This window comes from Trichomycterus rosablanca, chromosome 6 (assembly GCF_030014385.1).
Source record: "Trichomycterus rosablanca isolate fTriRos1 chromosome 6, fTriRos1.hap1, whole genome shotgun sequence".
In the NCBI taxonomy this organism is placed as follows: domain Eukaryota; kingdom Metazoa; phylum Chordata; class Actinopteri; order Siluriformes; family Trichomycteridae; genus Trichomycterus; species Trichomycterus rosablanca.
Window position 1 is genome coordinate 16,582,535 of NC_085993.1, and position 23,019 is coordinate 16,605,553.

Consider the following 23,019-nt stretch of genomic DNA (forward strand, 5'->3'; position numbering starts at 1 on the left):
TCTCTATCCTAACTAAAGAAAGGATTCATTTGGTGCTGATTCATTTGGTTCACTTGGTTTGGCAAAATGAATCGATACACTTACTGATGTGTTTGAGAACTAGCATAGGGCAAGGAAAATTATCTATTAACACAGAGGGCTTAATTGTTTTTTTTTTTTAATAAGTAAAGCACAACTACCAACTACCATGTGGGCCATGCAAAAAGCAAAGACTCAGCGCCACACTAAGCTACCCACGCTTCTTTATAGCACTGAGGTCAGGTGTGGTACATTAGCTCTAATGACTACGGCATCACCTGGGAAATGTATATGCCACTTACTGGATGACCTGTTTTCCTTTACTGTCCTTTACTTTACTGAAGCGCAGTCACTGGTCAATCAGGGAATCTCTCAGACAGCACTACATGTGAAACGGTCATGCTTCTGTAAAAAGGACAGTTGTGACTTAACAAAATCCGCCTAGAAATGCAATCTAAAACTCTAACTTCTACACAGAAATGCTGCTGTGCTGTGATCCCAGAAGTGCTGTCGTCCGATGTGTCCACATTACAGCTTGTTTATTGAAACAACAGGCATCTCTGTTGTTCTCTGTGCCAGACTAAAACAAGCTTCCAGACTTTTATCAGTAAAAGGTTCAAAAGCCAAAATCACACAGCATGTGTGTGGAGGTACCATTGACACTAAGGTGTATATTAGGATTTTGGAGAGGCACATGCTGCCATCGGAGTAATAAAAGGCTGTTCTTTTATGACTGGTAATAGCTGCCAAAGAGTGTTTCTCTTCTTCAATTGTCTAGTAGTCTAGTAAACTAGACAAACCAAACCATGGGGTCCACAAAAAGGCTTTTATTGTAGACGTTGTAGAATTCTATAGAAAAACTGCAGCCGTCATTTTGACCTCACTGCTTACTTCTATTACAGCAGAAAAAATGTGTTATTTATAAAGACTCATTGTTAAGTGATGATGCCAGATTGTCCGTCATAAATTATATGCATATCAAGTTTAAGTTATAAGTTCACATTCCCTTATAAGAGACTTAGTTGAACTGTGCTTTAAGTAAGAGCATTTACTGGCCATCATTTGTGTACAGTATAGGTGGATCTTAGACTGATCAAACTCTTTAGTATTCTCCTCTCCTAATGAGAGTCCAGAAGTCCCTGTCGCCAGACAAAAAAAACTTGAAAACCAGGTCTATAAATAGTACAGGAGCAAGCCATGTCCTGACTCCAGGTGGTTTACTGACAGCTCGTAGGCTATTAAAAGAAATCTGAGGTCACCATGCACAGATCAAAAGAAACATGCACTTTGTATCAGAGGTACTTGATGCAAACCTCAGTGACTTCTAGAAATTTGTAAATGTCATGTGGTGGTACCCATAAACTATATAATACTTAATTATAAGTTAACACTGAACATAATTAACTTGCTAACTACCTGGTTTAGATCAACAGTCTTTGCATGATTGCCATAACTGTAAACTGTAAAGCTTGTCAGGAAATGTAACCGTTATCGGTACATGAAGGGAAATGTTATATTTACGTTAGCGTTAGCGCTGTGCTACCTCAGTTCATTGTTTTTAATGGCAAGATGCTAAATGCTAAACCCGATGGAATCGCTGTGTAAGTAGCGCGTTCGAATAACCTGATTTATGAGTTGATGACTTATTAGAATCCTCTCTACTGAGGCAGCCGCTTATGTAGACAGTAAGACAGCAAGGCAGCTCCTTAGGTTTTCGAAAACAGTAGTAGCTTAAATAACTTTTTCAAATAAACTTACCCGTAAATATTTAGTGAAACAGTAATTAAAAATAAAATATAGCAGCTAAACCTGAGTAATAAACATGTTGCCATCGAACTTGTTAGCATAGCAAGCGTGAAATACCTCCATGCAGCTGACTCTTTGGCTCGCTGCATGTTGCTCTTTTTGTTTGTGTTATACGCCATACGTCAGCAGCCCGTCCTGTATGGGCTTAGCATGCGTCGCAAAAGAACTAAAGTGAACGTATCGGACCCATGGATCGGCCTGATTATCCGATATCCGATCCATCTCATTTTGGTAATATCGGGACCGATATCCGATCTTAATATCGGATCGGTGCATCCCTAGTCAGAACTGCGTTCAAATCATCAGTGTGTGATACCAACCTTTTTTATCTAAACTTGGTTATTAAATAACACTGATTTTAAAGAGTCCTGTGGATCTGGGTTTGGACTCTACTTCAGTGACTGACGCACTTGAGCCAGACAGACGAGTACTTTTTATCTGGATAAGGTTTGCTGTGCTACAGAACAATAACCCTGTAGATTGTCTGAAGGACTGAACCTTTGATTTATTCAAGGGCAACATGACAGCACAGCAGGCTGTCAGGAACTAGAAAATACATATACAGATATTTTACCTTGAAGAACCAAAATGGAATTTATTATGCTGACTTTTATATTATTGTTTTATTGAGTTCAGCCACTATGAACTCCAGTGTGTAAGGACTGTAAAACTTGTATGTATGTATTTGGTATCTTGTTTGAACTGACTGCATGATAAATAAATCTTGGTTATTTTTTAGGAGATGGAAATCCCAAGGAGAGCAGTCCTTTCATCAACAGCAGTGATCCAGAGAAAGCCCAGCAGTATGATGGCAAACACATGGCTCTGTTTGAGGTACGTACACAATAGGGGTGTTGTTGTTTTCACATTTTTATTAGTTTTGATCTTGATATTATTTTGTTTAATTTTGTTTTCATGTTTTACCACAGATTCTGGTTCTGTTCTGGTCAGGGTCATAGTGAGTCTGGTATTCCCAGAAACACTGAGCAGTAATACCCATTTTTTCCACTGTTCCACCTGAGTGTGCCTTGATATTATTTTAAATTTATTTTTCAAATTTAATTTTAGTTCATTTTTAGGATGATTGTGTAACAGGCCCATCGACCATATAGTTATAGATTGTATGATGTAGAGACCCTGACCAGGATAAAGTGAAATTAGATAAGTGGATGGATGGATGGATGGATGGATGGATGAATGCGGCTATATACAAATATGGAATTAAATCTTCTGGTGCTACCTGAGAGTGGATGGCTGTTACATTGCTCTATCTCTCTTTTTAAGTGAAATTAACCAATGTATATTTTGTAGTTATTTTTTTTCTTTTATTTAGCTTTATTTTACCATATTAGCATTGGAAACTAACATTATAAAGCTACAGTTTATCTTTTGGCGGAGGTGGAAAGAGTACTAAAATATTGTACTCAAGTAAAAGTACTATTACTTTAATGATTTTTTACTTAAGTACGAGTAAAATTACTAGTCTAAAAATCTACTCAAGTAAAAAGTAACTCATTTAAAATGTACTCAGAGTAAACATTACTTAGTTACTTTTTTAACAGAAGGAGGAACATCATTTTCAAACAGAAGTTGATAGATGAATGATACAGCAGACTATACACAGCTCACCAGCCATGCAGCATATTAGCAGTTCATGTGTGGATTTAACCACTCCTCAATAAAAGGGTTAGGCGGTTAGGGTTGCACCTATAAAAAATATAATGGGTCTTACACCGTCATAGGAACATGATCAAAATCAAAAACAAACCAGCAGAATCTCACAATCACATTTATGCTGTCCGTTTTACTTAAATAAATACTCAAAAATAAATGAACATAAAAAATCACAATATTTCATAATGCTTTGCTATCGTTGCAAAATGAAAGCCAACCGTAAACAGCAGAACCGCGACCTAGATCAGTCACACAGCAACAGAAAATCATAACCACTTATCTGCTTACCTGATTTATATCCATGTGTTGTTCCATTAGGGATATAATCCACTTTATATAAGACCATCTTGTATGTTTCCCAGAATATATAAATCCATACCCAACTGTTTTATCCACCTAACTAATGAAAACTATATTTATTCTCTCGGCTTTCCCGGTAAAAAGCTTAAATTGCTGATTTGTTCACTAAACTGTCATTTATACAACAACCAATGAAGAAAGAGATTGAAATTCCACCCCACTCTAAAGCACACAAATGCGTAAATGCTCAGCGGGCCGGATCAAACAGCATAACGGACGGGTTTAATGTCGAGTTTTTTATTGTTTTCTTTTTTTTTTTTTTACTCAGTAACGGATGTTATTTAAAATGTAGCGAATTACAATTCTTAATACAAAACATACTTAAGTAAAAGTAAAATTACAGGTTGTAAAATCTACTTTAAAAAGTACAAGTACACAAAAAACTACTTAGTTACAGTAACGCGAGTAAATGTAATTCGTTACTTTCCACCTCTGTCTTTTGGTGAGAAAAGCAGCAAGGCCACAAGAAATGTAACCCCACAGGTAAATGCCAGGAACCTCATCTGGAGAACAATGCTAGGTTTATCTAAACTATGTACATGTGTAGACTGACGATACACTATGTACTATGTAGCATAAAGTTGGTCAGATCAAATACTAATCTTGAGCACTAGAAGAAAATGACATGATAAAATAGACTTTGCTATATGGTCAAAATATCTGGATACCTGACCATGAGCTTGTTTGACATATACGAGGGTTGTTCAAAACGTTTATTAAGAATTTATTAAATTTATTAAGAATTTCAATGACATACAAATGACATCACTTTTCTACATAGTCACCATAGTCATATATTTTTCCCAGCATCGTACCAACTTTTTAATGCCATCAGCAAAAAATGTTTTTGGTTGACTGTGTAGCTGCTGTTGCACTGCCGCTTTCACGTCATCATCACATTAAAATCTTCCCATTAAAGCTTTTTGGAGCGTCCAAAAAGGTGGAAATCAGATGGCGCTAAATCCGGACTATCAGCTCTCTCTCGGTCTCTCAGACATGACCAGATACTACTCCTCCACTCCACTCTCAATGTTTCCAAGGAAAATATAAAAGTGCAGAAACTTTTTAAAGATCCCTCTTACTTCCAAAACTATGGGCATTATTATAGAGTTGCCACATCCTTTGCAGATATGTTAGCCTCCACTTATCTCTGATTGCCCAATGACGTTGCAGTGCCCGTGGGAATTTGCCCTATTCAGCCCTAGGTGCATTTCTGCAAATTAGGTCAAACACTGATGATGACAAGAAGGCCTGATTGGAAATCTACATTACAGTTTATTGCAAAGGTGTTCAGTAGGGTTGAGGTCAGGGTTCTGTCAGGCTACTGAAGTTTCTTTACAACAAAGTAACATCAAATGATGTCTTTATGCACCTTGTATTGTGCACAGCTGGACATGCTGGAACAGAAAAGGCTTTTCTAACTGTTGTCATTTTCTAAATGCAATAGGTCTGTCTGAAATAACACTTAGGATTGTATAAGTGTGTCCACATACTTTTGGCTATATAACCTATGTTAAGTATAAAAAGTGTATCAGAGTTCACATAGTGCAGCAGACCTTACACTACTTAAACCTTAAGTCTGTGAATACCATTTACTTGTATAAGGTAACAGTGGGCATACTGGACAAGAGGTTATTCAGGGTTACCAGCTTTTACATTTTAGCACACTGCCATCTCATGTGCATTACCACAGATGCTCTTTCTGCTGTGTTTATGTGCTGTAGGAGGAAATGGACACCAGTCCCATGGTATCGTCTCTGCTCAGCAACCTTGCCAACTACTCGAACTTGCCTCAGGGCAGTAAGGAGCATGAGGAAGCTGAGAATAACGAGGGTTCCCGGAAGAAACCTGTACAGGTAACACACACACAAACACACACACACACACACACACACACACAAACACAACTTGGGAGCATGATAGGTCTTGTTGCCAGTGATTGGGGGCATTCCTCAATCTCCGTCAGTCAAATCAAGGCAATAACCATATAGCATGTATACACAGTACACACATACACACAACACACATACAGCATAGATATAACAATATAGGATCATACACTGATCAGCCATAACATTAAAACCAGCTCCTTGTTTCTACACTCACTGTCCATTTTATCAGCTCCACTTACCATATAGAAACACTTTGTAGTTCTACAATTACTGACTGTAGTCCATCTGTTTCTTTACATACTTTTTTAACCTCATTTTACTTTGTTCTTCAATGGTCAGAACCCCCACAGGACCACTACAGAGCAGGTATTATTTAGATGGTGGATCATTCTCAGCACTGCAGTGACAATGACATGGTGGTGGTGTGTTGGTGTGTGTTGTGCTGGTATGAGTGGATCAGACACAGCAGCACTGCTGGAGTTTTTAAATATCGTGTCCACTCACTGTCCACTCTATTAGACACTCCTACCTAGTATGTCCACCTTGTAGATGTAAAGTCAGAGACGATTGGTCATCTGTTGCTGCTGTTTGAGTTGGTCATCTTCTAGACTTTCATCAGTGGTCACAGGATACTGCCCACATGGAGCTGTTGGATGGATGATTTTTGGTTGGTGGACTATTCTCAGTCCAGCAGGGACAGTGAGGTGTTTAAAAACTTCATCAGCACTGCTGTGTCTTATCCACTCATACCAGCACAACACACACTAACACACCACCACCATGTCAGTGTCACTGCAGTGCTGAGAATGATCCACCACCTAAATAATACCTGCTCTGTGGTGGTCCTGTGGGGGTCCTGACCATTGAAGAACAGAGTAAAATGAGGTTAAAAAAGTATGTAAAGAAACAGATGGACTACAGTCAGTGGTCCTGTGGGGGTCCTGACTATTGAGGAACAGCATGAAAGGGGCCTAACAAAGCATGTAGAGAAACAGATGGACTACAGTCAGTAATTGTAGAACTACAAAGTGCTTCTATATGGTAAGTGGAGCTGATAAAATGGACAGTGAGTGTAGAGACAAGGAGGTGGTCACAATTCATTCTATTTAATGAGGTACTGATTAAATAATCAGCGTAACCAAATCTTATTTCACAAGTCAAGTTAGAAAATCCACTGCTGTGGTTATCACTATCCTCCTGCACTGTGGCGGCTCCTGCCAAATCTCTCAGGGGGGGCAATTGTTGCGATGATGGTCAAGGTGACCCGTTCAATGGGTAAATTAAAGCTTAAAGAACTAACATCTTAAGTCATCTGTCAGTTTGCCCTCACAAATAACTTTGAACATGGAGAGAGACCAGCTTTACCATTAATCATAAAATTTAGTAAAGCCTTCACACTAATAATTTAATTCAGTCTTCATCAGCATTTTATTTTAGGTGCAGCAGATCGTGAGGTAAAGGTAGTCATGTTGACGAGATCGCTAGCTGCTCCAATTAGGGTTGCCAGCTTTTAGAACTGGAAATAAGGAACACCCTGGGCTGGCAGGTTGGTGGAAGGCATAGGGTGGGGGGTGGTATGGCAGGTGTTTACCTGAGCGGGAGCGGGGGGTAGGCGGTTAGTGTTGCACATATAAAAAATATAACGGGCCTTACGCCGTCATAGGAACATGATCAAAATGTTTTATTTAGGCTGTTTAACATTTATTATTATCATTCTTTATAATAATAAATCAGAACCATATTTTAGACAAAACAACATAAAGAACATCATGTAACTTTTTTTCTCAATAGTGCAAACAATATTTTGACATAATCCATTTTCACACTGACACACTGCAGCCCCGGTTCTGGACTGCGTTGCTTAGCTGGCAGTGAGAAAAGTGCCGGCTCTGTTTGTGTTACTTTACTTTCACCCTAAGCCGGATTCGAACCTAGGGCGGAAAAATATGCGCGATACGCTCTATCCACTGCGCTACTCAAACATTGAAGTAATAACAGGTTGTTACGCTGATAAACCTGTGCACACACGGCGTTACTAAGCCTAAAAGTGAACACTACTTAAAATATTAACCAAACGCTTTCTAATTTCCACGGTAGCAGCAGTTTCCTTCTGTTTCTGTCTCAGTCTAACCTGCAGCATTTCTCTCCCATTGATAAAAATACGGAACACCATGTTTAGTTTCCAAATAAGGAACGATTACGTGTGATGCATTACAGTGCCTGCAGTTCGAAAAAAAGAGCTTTAACATGAGAGTCTATGAGAGCGATCCGGGGCGATTTTCACTTAGAGTGGAGTCGCCCCAAAAGGGGCGGTACTGTACGGAACACAACTCGACGCTGATTGGACTACAATATTCAGAGGCAAGACAGACTCCAGAACAGTCACAGCTAGTTTAACACTGGTTGATAGAAAAATTTCTTCCCTTTCGCCCTTTGGTGGTGCGTCGCCCGATCACCCTAAGGAACGAGCCGCCCCTGCTCCTGCAACAGGACCAGCCGGGTGGCAAAAAAGAAACTGGAATCTAAAATAACTATTGACTGTGCCAAAAATGGAAAAAAAAAATTTGGAGTAAGGAAAAGAAAGATTAGTTTTTGGCATTACTGGCAGATACAGTGTTTTCATTCTTAAACATTTTATAAGAACAAGGTCAAGCAGTTGACATTGGGTCCGACAAAGTTTAGACAATTAATATAACAGTAACTTCAAAAACATCTATTAAACTCCCCAAAGCAGTTGTATCTGTTGCTTTTTCTCAAAAATGCCACTTTGTATCAATAAAGTTTATGGAGCTGGTGGACACCATATTTCTTTTGCTGTGTTTTTTTTTTTGCGGAAACTTTAAATCCACATCTCTGGGGGTAGCTCAATTAGGTTAAGGTCAGATGGCTATACAGGCCATTACATTCCAGTCAGCACCTGTTCTTTTTCAAATAACTCTCACAGATCTACAGTGTGTTTAAGGTTAAGAAATATCTTACAATTTTTGGAAAAACAGACAACGTGTTCCCAAACTTTTGATGAGCAGTGTAACTGTTAGTGAGACAGGTGGTGATGACAGATCTGAACTGTCTTCTTTCTCACTAACTTTTGTCCTTAAACATAGAGGTCCCAGAAGGTTTAAAGTAGGAACAGCTCTTATTGAACACTTCTTATTGGTAAAGGTGCTCTGTACTCTACCCTTCACTTCAAAGAATCTGTGAAGAATCAAAGAAGACTCTTTATTGTTCCCCACAGAGGAAATTCAAGAAAATATTATGTCAGAAGTGGGATTTGAACCCACGCCTCCATTTGGAGACCAGAATCCTCCACTATACTGGAAGGTTTTTGAACCTTGAGTCTGGCGCCTTAGACCACTCGGCCATCCTGACACTAATTGTATTTATAAATATGAACACAATTACAATTTGATTCCGGCAAGACACTCCAAAAAAGTTAAAACAGAGGCAAAATAAGTATGAAAAGTTCATTAAATAATAAAGGCACAGTGTTTTTAAACATTACGTAATAAACAGGTGAATTGGTGACAGGTGAGGAAATCATGATTGGGTATGACAAGAGAATCCAGCAAAAACTCAGTTTGTACGTACAATAATGTGCTGTGGCTCACCCCGTGTTCTAGACTTCATGAGAGAATTCAGAGAGTCAGTCAGTTCAAAAAGATCATTTGTCAATGTAAACTGCAAAGATATTAGGTAATTCACCATCTACCTTTCATACTATTGTGAAATGATTAATGGACTATGGATAAATCTCAGTCCATGAAGGGCAAGAATGGAAAACAATACTGAATGTGTGTGACCTTTGACCCTTTAGACGACATTGCTTGGGCTCGGAAGTACTTTGGAAAACTGTTGTAACTTAACACTGTCCACCACTGCATAAAGAAATGCAACCTGAAACTCTTTTACGCAAAAAGAAAGCTAGACGAAATTCTATGCAGAAACAAAACTGAGTGACCTGGACCAAAGCTCATATCAGAACGACAGACTGAACGACAATGGAAACATGTTCTGTGGTCAGATAAGTCCACATTTTAACTTGTTTTCTGGAAAAAAAGTTCTCTGTGACAAAGACATCTAAACTGTTATCAGCGAAAGCTGCAAAAGCCAACAACTGTCATAGTATGAGGGTGCATCAGTGAATTACAACATTGTGGCTTCATAGACACAGAGTGTGTGTGCTTTACTGGCCTGCCTGCAGTCCAGGTCTGTTTCCAATTAAAACGCATGATGCATTATGAAGTGGAGTTGACTGTTGAGCAGCAAGAATGGATAAAAAATCAACATGCAAAACTGCAGCAGTTAGTGTCCCCAGTTCTTAAACCCTTTAAAAGCTTTGTTAATAGGAAAGGTGATGGAACATGCCCATGATTGTTAGCAGGCATTTAATTCTACATGTTATATTTACACAATACAATGAAGTTGATTAGTAGAAATTGGAAATCTTTTCTTTCTTATTTTGTTAGTTAAATGAAGATTTAAGATAATTAACAAATCACAGATTCCTCTTCTTATTGCATTTTACATGTCCCAACTTTTCTGGAAATAGTTTTGGTATACTTAAATATACATGTAGATATAGATTAATTTTATATATACAGTACAGAAAAATAAAACCTTTCCCAATCAGGCACCTTCCAGAATTAATGGCAAGATGGATTAAATCTGAAGTCTGTAGTTTTCAGCATTCCTGATCTCATCAGTTTGGACAATACAACTTACAGTTTTAACCCAAATACAATCAAAGCAACTGATGGTTAGAGGCCTTGCTCAGGGGCCCAAGAGTAGAAACTTGGTACCTGTGGGGCTTGATCCCTTTACAATGTTAGGCATCAGGAACATAATACATTTTTAAAATATAAATGACTGCTTTCTCATGAGCATTCAGAAAGCACCGCAGTCCATTATGCTAGCTGCCACTGAGATCCGAGTTTGAATCTATTGGATCTATCAGCCGACCAGCCAACCATGACCAGGAAAAAGTGTTTAATGAAAATTAAGTGCTTTCTCTATTCTCATGACATACACTATATGGCATGTGTGTGTGGCATTCCATTACAAAACCAGGGGCATTAACATGGATATTATTAATAGCCTCCACTCTCCTGGGAAGGCTTTAATAAAATTATGGAATTGATGAAAATTTGTGGCCATTTAAGCGAAAAAGCACTTGTGAGGTTAGATACTGACACAGCTCTCAATCAATGTTTTAGTTCATCCTGGAGTTGTTCTGTGCAGGCACCTTGCTTTGTGCACAATCATATCAAATCAAGAAAGTGTTTTTCCCAAACTACAATTGGACTGTTTAAATACAAGGGGTGTCCACATACTATTGGTCATAATATATAGCATGTGATATTATGCAGAAGCACAACTGAACACCAGTGAAAGTTTTTTGTTCTTGATTCCAGCTGTCTCCAACTGCAGAACTGTGGAGAGGGAGGAGGATTTGTCCTGGTACAGTTACTGGAGAGTCAAAGTTTAATCTTGTCGTAGTTTCAGAGTGCGTCTTGAACGTAATTAGCTTGTCGACGAAGCAGCTGCGCTCCAATCAGCCTCCATTTTAAGAGGGTCAGTCGGTGCATTTCTCAACTCTCGGCTTACTCTTCAGAGAAATAGAGGAATTTTCATTTATTATAGCCGACATCACGTGTTAGAACCCCTACATATATATATATATATATATATATATACACACACTTACTTTGTAGTTCTACAATTACTGACTTTAGTCCATCTGTTTCTCTGCATGCTGTTTGTTAGCCTGACATGTGACACTGACATGGTGGTGGTGTGTTAGTGTGTTTTGCTGGTATGAGTATCCACCAACCAAAAATTTCCAGCGAACAGCGCCTATATGTGCATATATAAATGCACATATAAACCACAAAATTTTTTTTTTATTATTATTGTTTAATTTATTTTATGTTGTGTTTTATTATGTAGATGAGTGTATATATTTTGTATTGCAATGCTTTTGTAAAGCACTTTGTGATTCTTATCTGTGAAAAGTGCTATATAAATAAATTTTACTTACTTACTTACAATATGCTATTATGCTAGTTCACCACCGCTAAGATTCGTGTTCAAGTTTCTACAGCATTGGTCAGTCGGGCGTCTACACAGACATGATTGGCTATATCTGAGGGGAAGGGGTGACCAAAGCCCTGCGAAATATTGGTGCCCTGCCCAGGGTATTCCTGCCTTGTGGACAGTGTTTCTGTCATCCTAGTGGTCATCCTGACCAGGATGAAGCAGTTTATGGAAATAAAATAAAATTAAAGCTTAAGTGAAATGCAACAAGAGAGTTGTATGTCATTGAGAATTCATGCAGTGGCTGCTCAGGTGGCGCAGCGGTAAAATACGCTAGCACACCAGAGCTGGGATTTCAAATACATCGTATTGAATCTCAGCTCTGCCATCCAGCTGGGCTGGGTGGCTATATGAACGACGTTTGGCTGCTGTTCATCCAGGTAGGGAGCCAGATAGGGACCTTATAACTGATGCAATTACGACCTCTGCTGGCTGATTGATGGTGTCTGCACAGAGTAGAGGAATAATGCTGATCAGGGTGTGGCTCTTTGTGCACAAGGCTGATTGGCATGAGAACTCGCCTCGTGCAGGTGAAAAGATGCACAGGGAGCACAGTTGGGTGGAATGTTACATTTAAAAGCATACCAGCTGAGTCCTCAAACTTTTCGACTGGCTTCTTTTGTCTGGCTCTTCTGTTAGCACTCTCCAGCTTTTGTTTCTGAATGGGAGTGACATTTGGTTCTGTAGTTGTCACAGGCATCCTTATGTTGTTATGAGTTTTGTCCACGGGTGGTGTGGCAGCTTTGTGGTTGTTTTTCCACTGTTGTTTCTTTTTTTTCTCTGTCTGTTTCTTTTGTTTTATCTCAGGTCTGTCCATGTGTTTACTGTGTTTACTGGTGCAGTATTAATGCAGTGTTTTCAGCCAGTGGTGCAGCGTCTGTTTTTCTATTCCTGGGTCCCGCTTCAGGCTGCACCTTAGGATTGGTTGATTTTTTTTGTTGTTGATTTCTCGACTTTAATTATTTTATTTATTTAGTAATTGTAGTTGTTTGTGTGGCTTTTCAGCCATAGTATAGTTTGCCTTACTTGGTTAAGTCTCCTGCAATTGGTTTCATTCTCCAATCTCACAGAAGAGGGGTTACACCTGGTGCCTCTGTCACAAAGCGCTTACCACCCCACACTGTTGCTTTGATAATGAATATAAATAGTGAAATGATCGATTTATACCACTGAAAATGTACCTGCTTCAACATGACATGCATTTTTAGTCAACTAGTGGTTTTTGATCAGTTTCAGGTATTCACTAATTTATCTACGTGATCTTTTCTGTGAACTTTCAGATTATTAAAATGCCTGTCTACATCTACATGGCATCTTTAATGTCAGTAATAGACGTTCTGCCAACCACAAACCTCTTGAGCTCCCTCACTTAAAGAAATCTGCGTAACATCTGGTCTTATTAAATTTCCAGATTTGTTTGTGTTCTTTCTTCATGTCACTACCAAAAATTACATCTTTAGATCTCTAATTTGCTTTTCCTAAATATTCAGATTTAACTCATTTTATCATGATTTATGCTTCTGAGGTGATTGTGACCTGTCTAATACTTGCTATGTTTGCATGTTTTTGGACGTTTTACATAAATAATGGTAAACTGGGCTGGTTTAAACACAGATAATAGATAAATATGGGGCTAGTGCACCACTCACACCTGAAGCCAATTATTACCGGTAAGTGTGCTCAGATCAGTGCTTGATTTGATGCTATACAACAGGGGTGCCCACACTTTCGAGGCTTGAGAGCTACTATTTCAGTTGACAGGTCATCGCAATCTACTTTTTAAGGATGGCCTCATTATTTTTAAATGCGCTTCAGTTGCCTATATTGATATTCAGCATTACAGGGCAAAAGACTGGAAAATCACACAAACCTTATTCTGATGATTTGGTCTGAATGGTGTCAGGTTTGTGTAGTCTGGACAGTAGCGGCTGATGCCAATTCTCAAGCAGACTTGAGCAGACTCAAGTGTTCATCAGTAAGGGTGGACCGATATTTAGACTTAATTATTTTCATGTTGAAAAAGGCTGATTCACACAAGTACGTTGATCCAAAAATGCTGTCAAATATGTGGCACATTTTCTTATGTTTGGATATTTTTCCTCTTTCAGCAAGTTCCAAAACTTACAGAGGCCCTTGACTTCATATGAATTTCTGTATGTAACATGCGATCTGAATGCTCTCCATCAGCTTCTTTCATGTACAAACGAAACAGCCGTCTTTGCAGTGTTCTTGCCTGAATCGAACTGTTTTTGGTTTCTTTGTGCTTGGTTGTGCACTCATCTTTACAAACAGTGTAGGTTACAAAAGGAAAAATGCAAAAATGGCACAAACTGTCTACTGATGAATGAAAACTTTCTAGATTTGCGGTGCTTTAGGCAGGCTGAGGCGTAGCTATGGTAACAAATGGCAAATTAAAGAAACAGTGGCCACATTTCATGTCAATGACGTTGACCTGTTTGAATGATGCGCGATCTACCAGCGTGCACTGTGCAATCGTGATGGACCTATTGGGCACCCCTGCTGTACAAGATACTGATGCCATGATGACACAAAGGCAAGTAAGTTTTCACATACAAGGAATTTGACTTGGTGTGCTGGTGCATCACATAGAAAGAATAAAAAAAAAATAGTAATATTAAATACATACAATAGATAGAGTTTTGATGGAGAAAAGTGTCTGGTGCAGATGTTCCCAGTATGAGCAGTATAGTATTGTGTAGTTGCAAGTTCAGATAATTGCATTTATATATAGATATTTATATTATAGATAACCTGCAATGTTAAAGTGAAACATCACAGATGTGCAAATGATTTTGTGCAAGATGTGCCGTCTATGAGGGCTAGAGAGTCTGTCAGTGGGGGTCACAGAGACCAGATGCAGTCGAAAGAAACGGTTTTTATGACTGAGATGATTAGACAGTCATTTGTATGTTATTTTGGGTGTCAGAACTGTGTTTTTATGAAATGTTGATGAATAAGTGCTAGTAACCAAAAGTCCTGATTGATACCCTACAGTTTGAATGCTGTGTGTCATCCACTTGCTGCTGCACTAATATGTCGTCCATTTTTGGAAAACAATGATGATCCTTTAGTTTTATGTACTTGTTTACGGTAGTGGCCATGCGGTGGCTCAGTAGGTAAAGCTGTCGCCTCACAGCAGGAAGGGCCTGGGTTCGATTTCCCAGCCAGACAGCTAAGGTCTGTGGGGTTTGTATTTTCTCCCTGTGTCTGCGTGGGTTTTCTCAATGTGTTGAAGGCTAGGGCAGTTGTAGCCTATCGGGTAAGGTACTGGACTAGTAATCAAAAGGTCTTGTTTAAGCCTCACCACTGCCAGGTTGTCTCTGTTGGGCCCTTGAGCAGGGGCCTTAACCCTCAGTTGCTTAGATCGTATACTGTCACTCGTATACTGTCACAGTACTGGAAGTCGCTTTGGATCAATGCGTCTGCAAACTGCTGAAAATGTAAATGTGTTCTGCTTTCCTCCCACAAGTCCAAAGGCATGCAGTCAGGTTAATTGGAGCTACTACATATTGTCCTGTGTGTTCCCTGTGATGGACTGGCAACCTGTCCAGGGTGTTTCCTGCTTTTTACACAATGAATCAGGCCCACTGCAGCCCTGACCAGGATAAAGAAGTGGCAAAACAGACAGTGAATGAATGAATGAATGTTTAAGATAGGCTTTAGCCAGGTTCTGTAGCCTGCTTCTAACCCAATCACCCAAATGATTAGCGGTGGTAAAATGTAGAAGAATTAGATAACTAGGATAATTTTCTTGTGGTTCTGTCTTTTACATTGTTGTATATATAAAATGTTTCAGTTGCTCTGCTGTGTCTTCAAACGAAGGTCCTTCTCTCCTCCTTGAGCTGAATCTCCTTATTAAAATTCAGCCGCAGTACCTTGATTAATGTCATGTCATGTTGCATTGCTCTGGCTGCACGCTTGATTGCGCTGATAATTACCCTAAGCAGAAATTTCACACTCATATTTAACCACGATAGATGGTGGTGCACATTGTAAAAGAAAAAAAAAAGCTTCAAATCACGTGAGATTTGTGAGGATGTTTTATTTTTTAGGTCAGATGATATGTTGTTTAGGTCTGAGGGGTGATGTGGTATTTTTTCTGACCATATGTCTTTTCTTAATCAGTGGTCATAATGTACACTGCACAAGCATACAATGCTAGCTCATATTTAGATTCCCATTGATCATTTGTGGCTTTATGTTTTATTCATTTATATTTGTCCTCACCACACTGCAGTGGTTTAACAATATGTTTTTGATACTTAAAGGTAAAATATGAGCATCATACAGTTTATAATCAAAGAGGATGGCTAATCCACAATTTAGTCCACCAAATTCAAGCAGCGTTCAAGCTAGCACTGGTCAGTCCTGTCTTAAGAAAATAGCACAGGTAGGAAAGCTATGATTAACATTGTCACTATCTAAGATAACAGACAATGATAACCTTCCCATAATCTTTTTTATTATTATATTTGAGTAGTTCTATGCAGCTGGTGAACTAACACAGTATGTAATGCAGCTTTTGTCTCCACACTATGCAATGCAGGCTGTGACATCATATAATCATACTATCACTAGAAAGACACACTTTAGTATCAGAATCTACAACCCCAAATCAGAAAAAGTTGGGACAGTATTGAAAATGCAAATAATAATAAAAAAAAACACAGAGTTTCTTACATTTACTTTGACTTTTATTTCATTGCAGACAGGATGAACCTGAGATATTTCATGTTTTGTCTGCTCAACTTTATTTTATTTATTAATAAACATCCATTTCTTTGGACTGTAAGAGGAAACCCTCACAGTCATGGAGAGAACATGAAAACAGCACACTGAAATAACCTGGACCTCTCCACCTGGAAACTGAACCCAGGACCTTCTTGCTGTAAAGCGACCGCTCTAACCACAGATTACAATCACCTGTTGACATCACCTGTTTGGAATCACATCATTATTTAGTTTTTCACCTCATTACTAGCCCTAAATTGCTTCCGTCCCAACTTTTTTGGAATGTGTTGCAGTCCTGAATTGCAGGAATGGAGGTTTATTATTAAATGAAATGAAGTTGAGCAGACAAAACATGAAATATCTTGGGTTCAAACTGTCTGCAATCAAATAAAAGTCAAAGTAAATGTAAGAAACACTGCATTTTTAATTTTACATTTTCCATTCTGTCCCAATTTTTTCTGATTTGGGATTGTAGGTTTGGCTTGAGAATGAGAGTAAAACCGTGTAGTGCAGAAGGTTTAAAACTTTCTAAAGCCTGTTTTTACCATTTCAAATTCGCTATGGCAGTGGTCCCCAAACTTTTTTGCACCACGGACCGGTTTTATATAAGATATAATTTCACAGACCGACGGGGGTGAGGGATTAAAATAAAATTATTTAGCGAGCATAATAAAAAACACAAAGTGAATAACAATACTACTCACCAAAGTCATGCTTCACAAAGATAGCAAGTTGGAAATGGAAGCGGTGTTTTCATTGCTTTTGTAGCAATCTCTAATTATTTATTCTTTCTGTGCGGCCCGGTAATAAATGACCCATGGACCAGTAATGCCATAGTGCAGTGATTCCCAACCACCGGGCCACAGACCGGTGGTTGGAAATCACTGCGCTATGGCATTACTGTTCTCTATTTCTCCTGCTCTTATGTACCGAATTCTAGTCTATTCATTCATTAATTCATTCATTGTCTGTTTTAGCACAACTTTTCCTATTCAGGGTCATAGTAGGTGAAAGAAAGTAAACAGCCTAGACAGGTTGCCAATCCATCACAGAGCAAACACAAACATACACACATACAAGGCAATTTTAGCAATTTCAATTAACCTGACTGCATGTCTTTGGACTGTGGGAGGAAACCAGAGCACCTGGAGGAAACCCTCACAGTCATGAAGAGAAAATGCAAACAGCACACAGAAAGAACCTGCACCTCTCCACCTGGGAAATGAACCCAGGACCTTCTTGCTGTAAAGCGACTGCGCTACCCACCGATCCACCGTGCTCCCCCAGAGTCTATTAAATTTACAGGAAAAAACAGAATATTGACAAGTTATACCTGATGCTGCACAGACACTCAAACACACACTTATGCTAATCTGTATGAAGCTGTCAGCCAGCCTCTTTCGCCTTTAAGTGTTCGCTGTCTTGCTTCGGCTCTTTCATAATTCACTTCGTCTCGGCAGGAGAATATTAACGCTGTCAGCTGCTAAAGGTGCAGCAAAGTGACAGGGTCATATTAAAACCTCTGTCTTCTATCCCTGGTTCATTTTGCCTCTCATCTCTACCTACACCCTTACACTGCTGTATTATGGCTGGTGGTTTCATACACATTTTAATAGCAATATCAAGATAAAAAAAAAAGATAAAGATAGAAATAGAAAGCAACTTATTAATTCCATTTCAAACAAATAAGCTGTTACAATATCTGGGTATTTTTTGTTTGTTTAAAAGAATATTTTTTGAACTTTTATGCTTATATTGATTTTTTCTTTGTTGTGTCCTGTTGGTTATACAGTGCAAACTCCAATGTCATTTATTTCTCCCAAATTTTGTGCTATTTCACTTCATTTCATTTTCATCAAATGCTAGAATAAGCTGGACCGGGCACCAATCCATCAAAGGGCTTTGGTCAGCCCCCCCAAGATATAGACACTTATGCTCAACCAGCCGATAACACCACTAAGATTCAAACCTCAGATCTCAGCAGTAGTGGGCTACCATAATAAACTGCTGCACCACCCTAGCACCCCTTGAGCTCTTTAAACTGAGTAAAACAGATTTGTTCAATATATTCAGGTATCGATTACTCGAAGACTCTTTGTACAGATGTACAAAAAATATGATATGTGAATGAATATAAATATATAAAATTTGGAATAATAAGTCAGAGCTGTACAGTTATTGTACAAGATATGAATTATACATGGTATGTGTGCAGGTGTGGTGAGTATAGTTCGAGTGAGTAAAGTGCAGAGTGCAGAATGGGTTGTATGGGGTGTGTATGGTGGGGGTTCTTGTGGAGATCACTGTGTTGATTATGAGGGGTGTGCTTGTCCATTGCTGTTCAGCAGTCTGATGGCTCGGGGAAGAAGCTGTCTCGAAACCGTCTGGTTCTTGACATGATGCTCCTGTACCTCCTGCCGCTCGGCAGCTGTGAGAACAGCTTTATTCGTCATATATACATATACAGACGTACAGTAGAACGAAATTCTTTTGTCACATATCCCAGCTTGTTTTGGAAGTTGGGGTCAGAGCTCGGGGTCAGCTATCATACAGCGCACCTGGAGCAAAGAGGGTTAAGGGTCTTGCTCAAGGGCCCAACAGTGGCTGCATTGCAGAGCTGGGATTCAAACTCTCAACCTTTCAGTTGATAGCCAAAGCTCTACCCACTAGGCTACCACTGTCCCAAAAAGCAAAATCATTTGGTTTGTTTGTTGTTTTTGGTGCATTGTTGCATTCTAGCCACAATAATTTAGAACTCTTATTTAATTTTAATGGACCTGTTATAAATTAGGTTTAAACCCCATTTCAAAGTTCTGTACACTAGGCAAAAGCTCATCTGTATAATTTAGAACTCTTATTTAATTTTAATGGACCTGTTATAAATTAGGTTTAAACCCCATTTCAAAGTTCTGTACACTAGGCAAAAGCTCATCTGAGATATACCAACACAAAATATAAATGTGTGCTTGACTAGTCCACCATTTAAATTCTTGTTGTAGATAATAAATGTCATGTTTTCTGGGCCAAAGAGGAAAATAATTATTCAGATTGTCTCTGGCGCAAAGTTGAAAGTCACTCATCAACTTGTATGAGGGTTCTTCAAAAAGTTTCCGCACTTATTTATCTCTATTTATTAAGAATTTCAAAGACAAATCACATCACTTTTCTACATAGTCACCTTCTGATGCATTTTTCCCAGCTTTTCAATGGGCACAAGGCACACAGTAACACCCTGGACGGTGCGCCTGCCCATCGCAGGGCAGACACACACACACACACACACCCATTCACCTATAGGGCAATTCAGTGTCTTCAGTTAACCAGACTGCATGTTTTTGGACTGTGGGAGGAAACCCACACAGACACGGGGAGAACATGCAAACTCTGCACAAAAAGGCCCTGGACCGCCCCACCTGGGGATCGAACCCAGGAGCTTCTTGATGTGAGGCAACAGTGCTACCCACGAGCCACCGTGCCGCCTGCAACACGTAATTCTATTTAGATAATGTCCTTGCTTGATCCAGCAAGATAATACCAAGCCACAGTCTGCACATATTACATCAGTGTTGTTTTATAGTAATTGCTGTTGCTAGACTGGCCTGTATGCAGTTCTGACCTATCACAGTGAAAATGTGTGGTGCATTTCTGCCTATTTAAATTAAGGTTTTAATATTTGAAAGTATTCTTTTAGCATTAACTGAAACTGATTTAGCAGATTTTTTAACTTCCTGTCCAGTTAGAAGCTGAAAATATTATGTAATCCATATTCACACATTAAAATAAATCATGTACTTCTTCCTAATAAGTATCATTAATGTTTTAGTGATAGTGTGGATATAGTGATAGAATTTGTACTGTGGGATCTACATCCTGCACATCTGAACCCCACAGCTGGGCAGGTGGTGCCTGGCACTGGTTGACATGGTGTCCAAAGCAGGGTGGCACAGGTTGGCATAGCAGCAGGATGGCTGGGATTAAAATGCTAAACATCTGGCAATCCTAGCAGTGGGACTGTCGCACCTGAGTCCACATAGCCAGGGTCTTCTGACATCTTTCCCAAGGGGCCTCTGGGCATCTGGTGTGTCTCTCTATTGCCACAGTACCTAAGTCTCTTACTGCTTCTGGGCACCTCAGGGGAAATTAGAATCACACACATACACATATATACACACACACACACACTGTCATAAATTTTGCACACATGCAGAGGAGGTGGATTACACACCTGCTCCAGTTACTGGAAGAGTAAATTGAATGTGAGCTGGCTATAATGACCTCAATTCCGCAGACATGCAATGAAAAAGTGGCCTCTGACAAGCACTGTTGATTTTTAACACTCTCACCTGCCCAACACAGCACCTGTTTGATAATGAGAACTCATTCCAGCCAACACGGTGACAAAGCAACAATTTTTTGGCAAGCTGGCTCCAAAATGGTGCCAAATACAGAAATATTCTTGGACAGAGCAGTCCTGAACACTGCAAGCATTTTGGTATAAATGATTAAAAATATCCTATAGGATTGATTGCAGTTGTAATTAGAAAAAAAGTGTTTGTGAGTAGTTTGTTTTACATCTACACTAAAGATCTGGTCTATTTGGTGTATTTACCTATAGACAAAGCTGTATTTTTAAAAGCTGTATGCTTAAATGTGATTCATATTTACTAGTCTCTTGCAATAACGTCACTGTTTTGAACATAGTCTTTTCAGATCATAGAAAATTCCACTACGACTTCTGGTGGAGGCGGGGAAAAAGTGCGGATCAGGGTGTGTCTCTCCATACACAAGGCTGATTCGCATATATGCTCTCGCCTAGTGTGGGTGACAAAATGCATATGGATTCTTCCCATGTGGGTTAGCTTCGTTCTCCTCAAATCAGAGCGGGGGTTGGCATTAGTGGAGAGGAAGCGTGACACAATTGGGCGATTGGATGCGCTAAAAAGTCGGGAGAAAAAAAAGAGAAAATGCATAAACAAAATATTTAACAAACATTTTTTTATGTAAAAAAACAAACATAAAACAAAGCTGTGTTGATATAGCAACTAATGGACAAGTGAATTAAGGGTCAAATCAAATAAAAAAGTACACATAAGCACACTCACACACTTACTAAAAGGCAATTTAAGAGCAGCCAATTTACGTTTCCATTTTTGGCATTTAGCATACGCTTTTATCCAGAGCAACTTACAGAAGGGCTTTCACAGTAAACATTTCCCTACTCTAGTTCAAGTAAACAACAAAGTTGTTTGTTTTTCTTTTTTTAATAAGAGCGTTCGTAAGTACATGCTCTCAGCTTAGTGCTTAGTAAAGAGGTGATGAAGGATGAAGGTTTTCAATCGTCTTTTGAAGATGTTGAGAGACTCAGATGTTTGGACAGACAGAGGAAGTTTGTTCCACCACTTGGGTGCAAGTACAGAAAAGAGCCTTGATGTGTGTCTTCCTTGAGTTCTGGGTGGAGGATTATTGGCTTTGTAGGCAAGCATCATTGTTTTAAATGGAATGTGGGCAGCTACAGTACTAGGGAAGCCAGTAAAGAGAAAGTGCATACACTGACTGAAAGTGTATCTAACCTAGGACCCCAGGAACTTTGTGTCTGTGCACCACATGTGCAACCTGCTGCCCTGGTTTTCAATCTATGAACTGAATTTATGAACTGGGGAAACCAAAATAGGGGTGTACAGTTTACAAATTTGTGGATTTGTGGTTGTTAGAATTAGAGGATATGTTATACATCAGTGGGTTGAGTTTGTGTGGGTACTGTTAATAAACTCTACCAGATGGTACCATGGGTGCAAATTTTCTTCTTTTTGATGAGGGACAGCTCGGTGGGTAGCATTGTTGCCTCAAAGCAAGAAAGGTGGAAGTCTGGGTCCTTTCTGTGTCCTGTCTGACCCACAGCAACCCTCAACAGGATAAAGCGGTGATAGACAATTAATGAATGAATGAATGATTTAATTAATTATTTAATTAATTAATTAATTAATGACCGTAGTTGTTTTTATAAAATTGTAAGATTAAATTGTAGTGTTACAATGTATTTGGTTGTGTTTATTATGTATTTGCTGTATAGTTTATGCTCTTTTGTGCTGTACCTGGTACAGATTCTGTTTTGTTGATAGTCTTTATCTTCAGATGCCCATTATACCTTATATTCACACTCTCATTTTTATAGAAACAGCACTTTTCTATTATGAAAAGAGACGGTATATCCGCTACACTGCAAAGTCCTGCTGGCTCTTCCTATTATTGTTATCCTGAAGCATCAGGAGGAGCTAACTTTAATAGCATTCCCATGTTCCCAGTTACAAAGGGACACAGGAAAATGGTGGGATAGCACCGCTGGAAAGCTTTTAGCTGTCCATTGTGAGGGAGAAAAGTGCTGTTGGCAGACCATTACTCTGGATTATTCTAGGGTCACGACAAA

The 23,019-nt window shown here is 39.1% G+C and overlaps 1 protein-coding gene and 1 non-coding gene across 4 annotated transcripts in view; one reads left to right on the forward strand and one right to left on the reverse strand.

Moving 5' to 3' along the window:
* The window catches only part of slc12a5a (solute carrier family 12 member 5a), a 213,597-nt gene that overhangs the window by 143,426 nt on the left and 47,152 nt on the right, over positions 1-23,019 (forward strand). For all 3 annotated transcript variants that reach the window (XM_062997491.1, XM_062997492.1, XM_062997493.1), the window contains 2 exons: positions 2,564-2,658; positions 5,583-5,714. In XM_062997491.1, coding sequence (XP_062853561.1) covers positions 2,564-2,658; positions 5,583-5,714 — 227 coding nt within the window. The remainder of the gene's footprint in view (positions 1-2,563; positions 2,659-5,582; positions 5,715-23,019) is intronic.
* On the reverse strand, positions 9,007-9,119 carry trnal-caa (transfer RNA leucine (anticodon CAA)). The gene is made up of 2 exons: positions 9,082-9,119; positions 9,007-9,052 (listed from the first exon to the last, which is right to left on the reverse strand). It is a non-coding gene; the product is annotated as a tRNA-Leu (tRNA).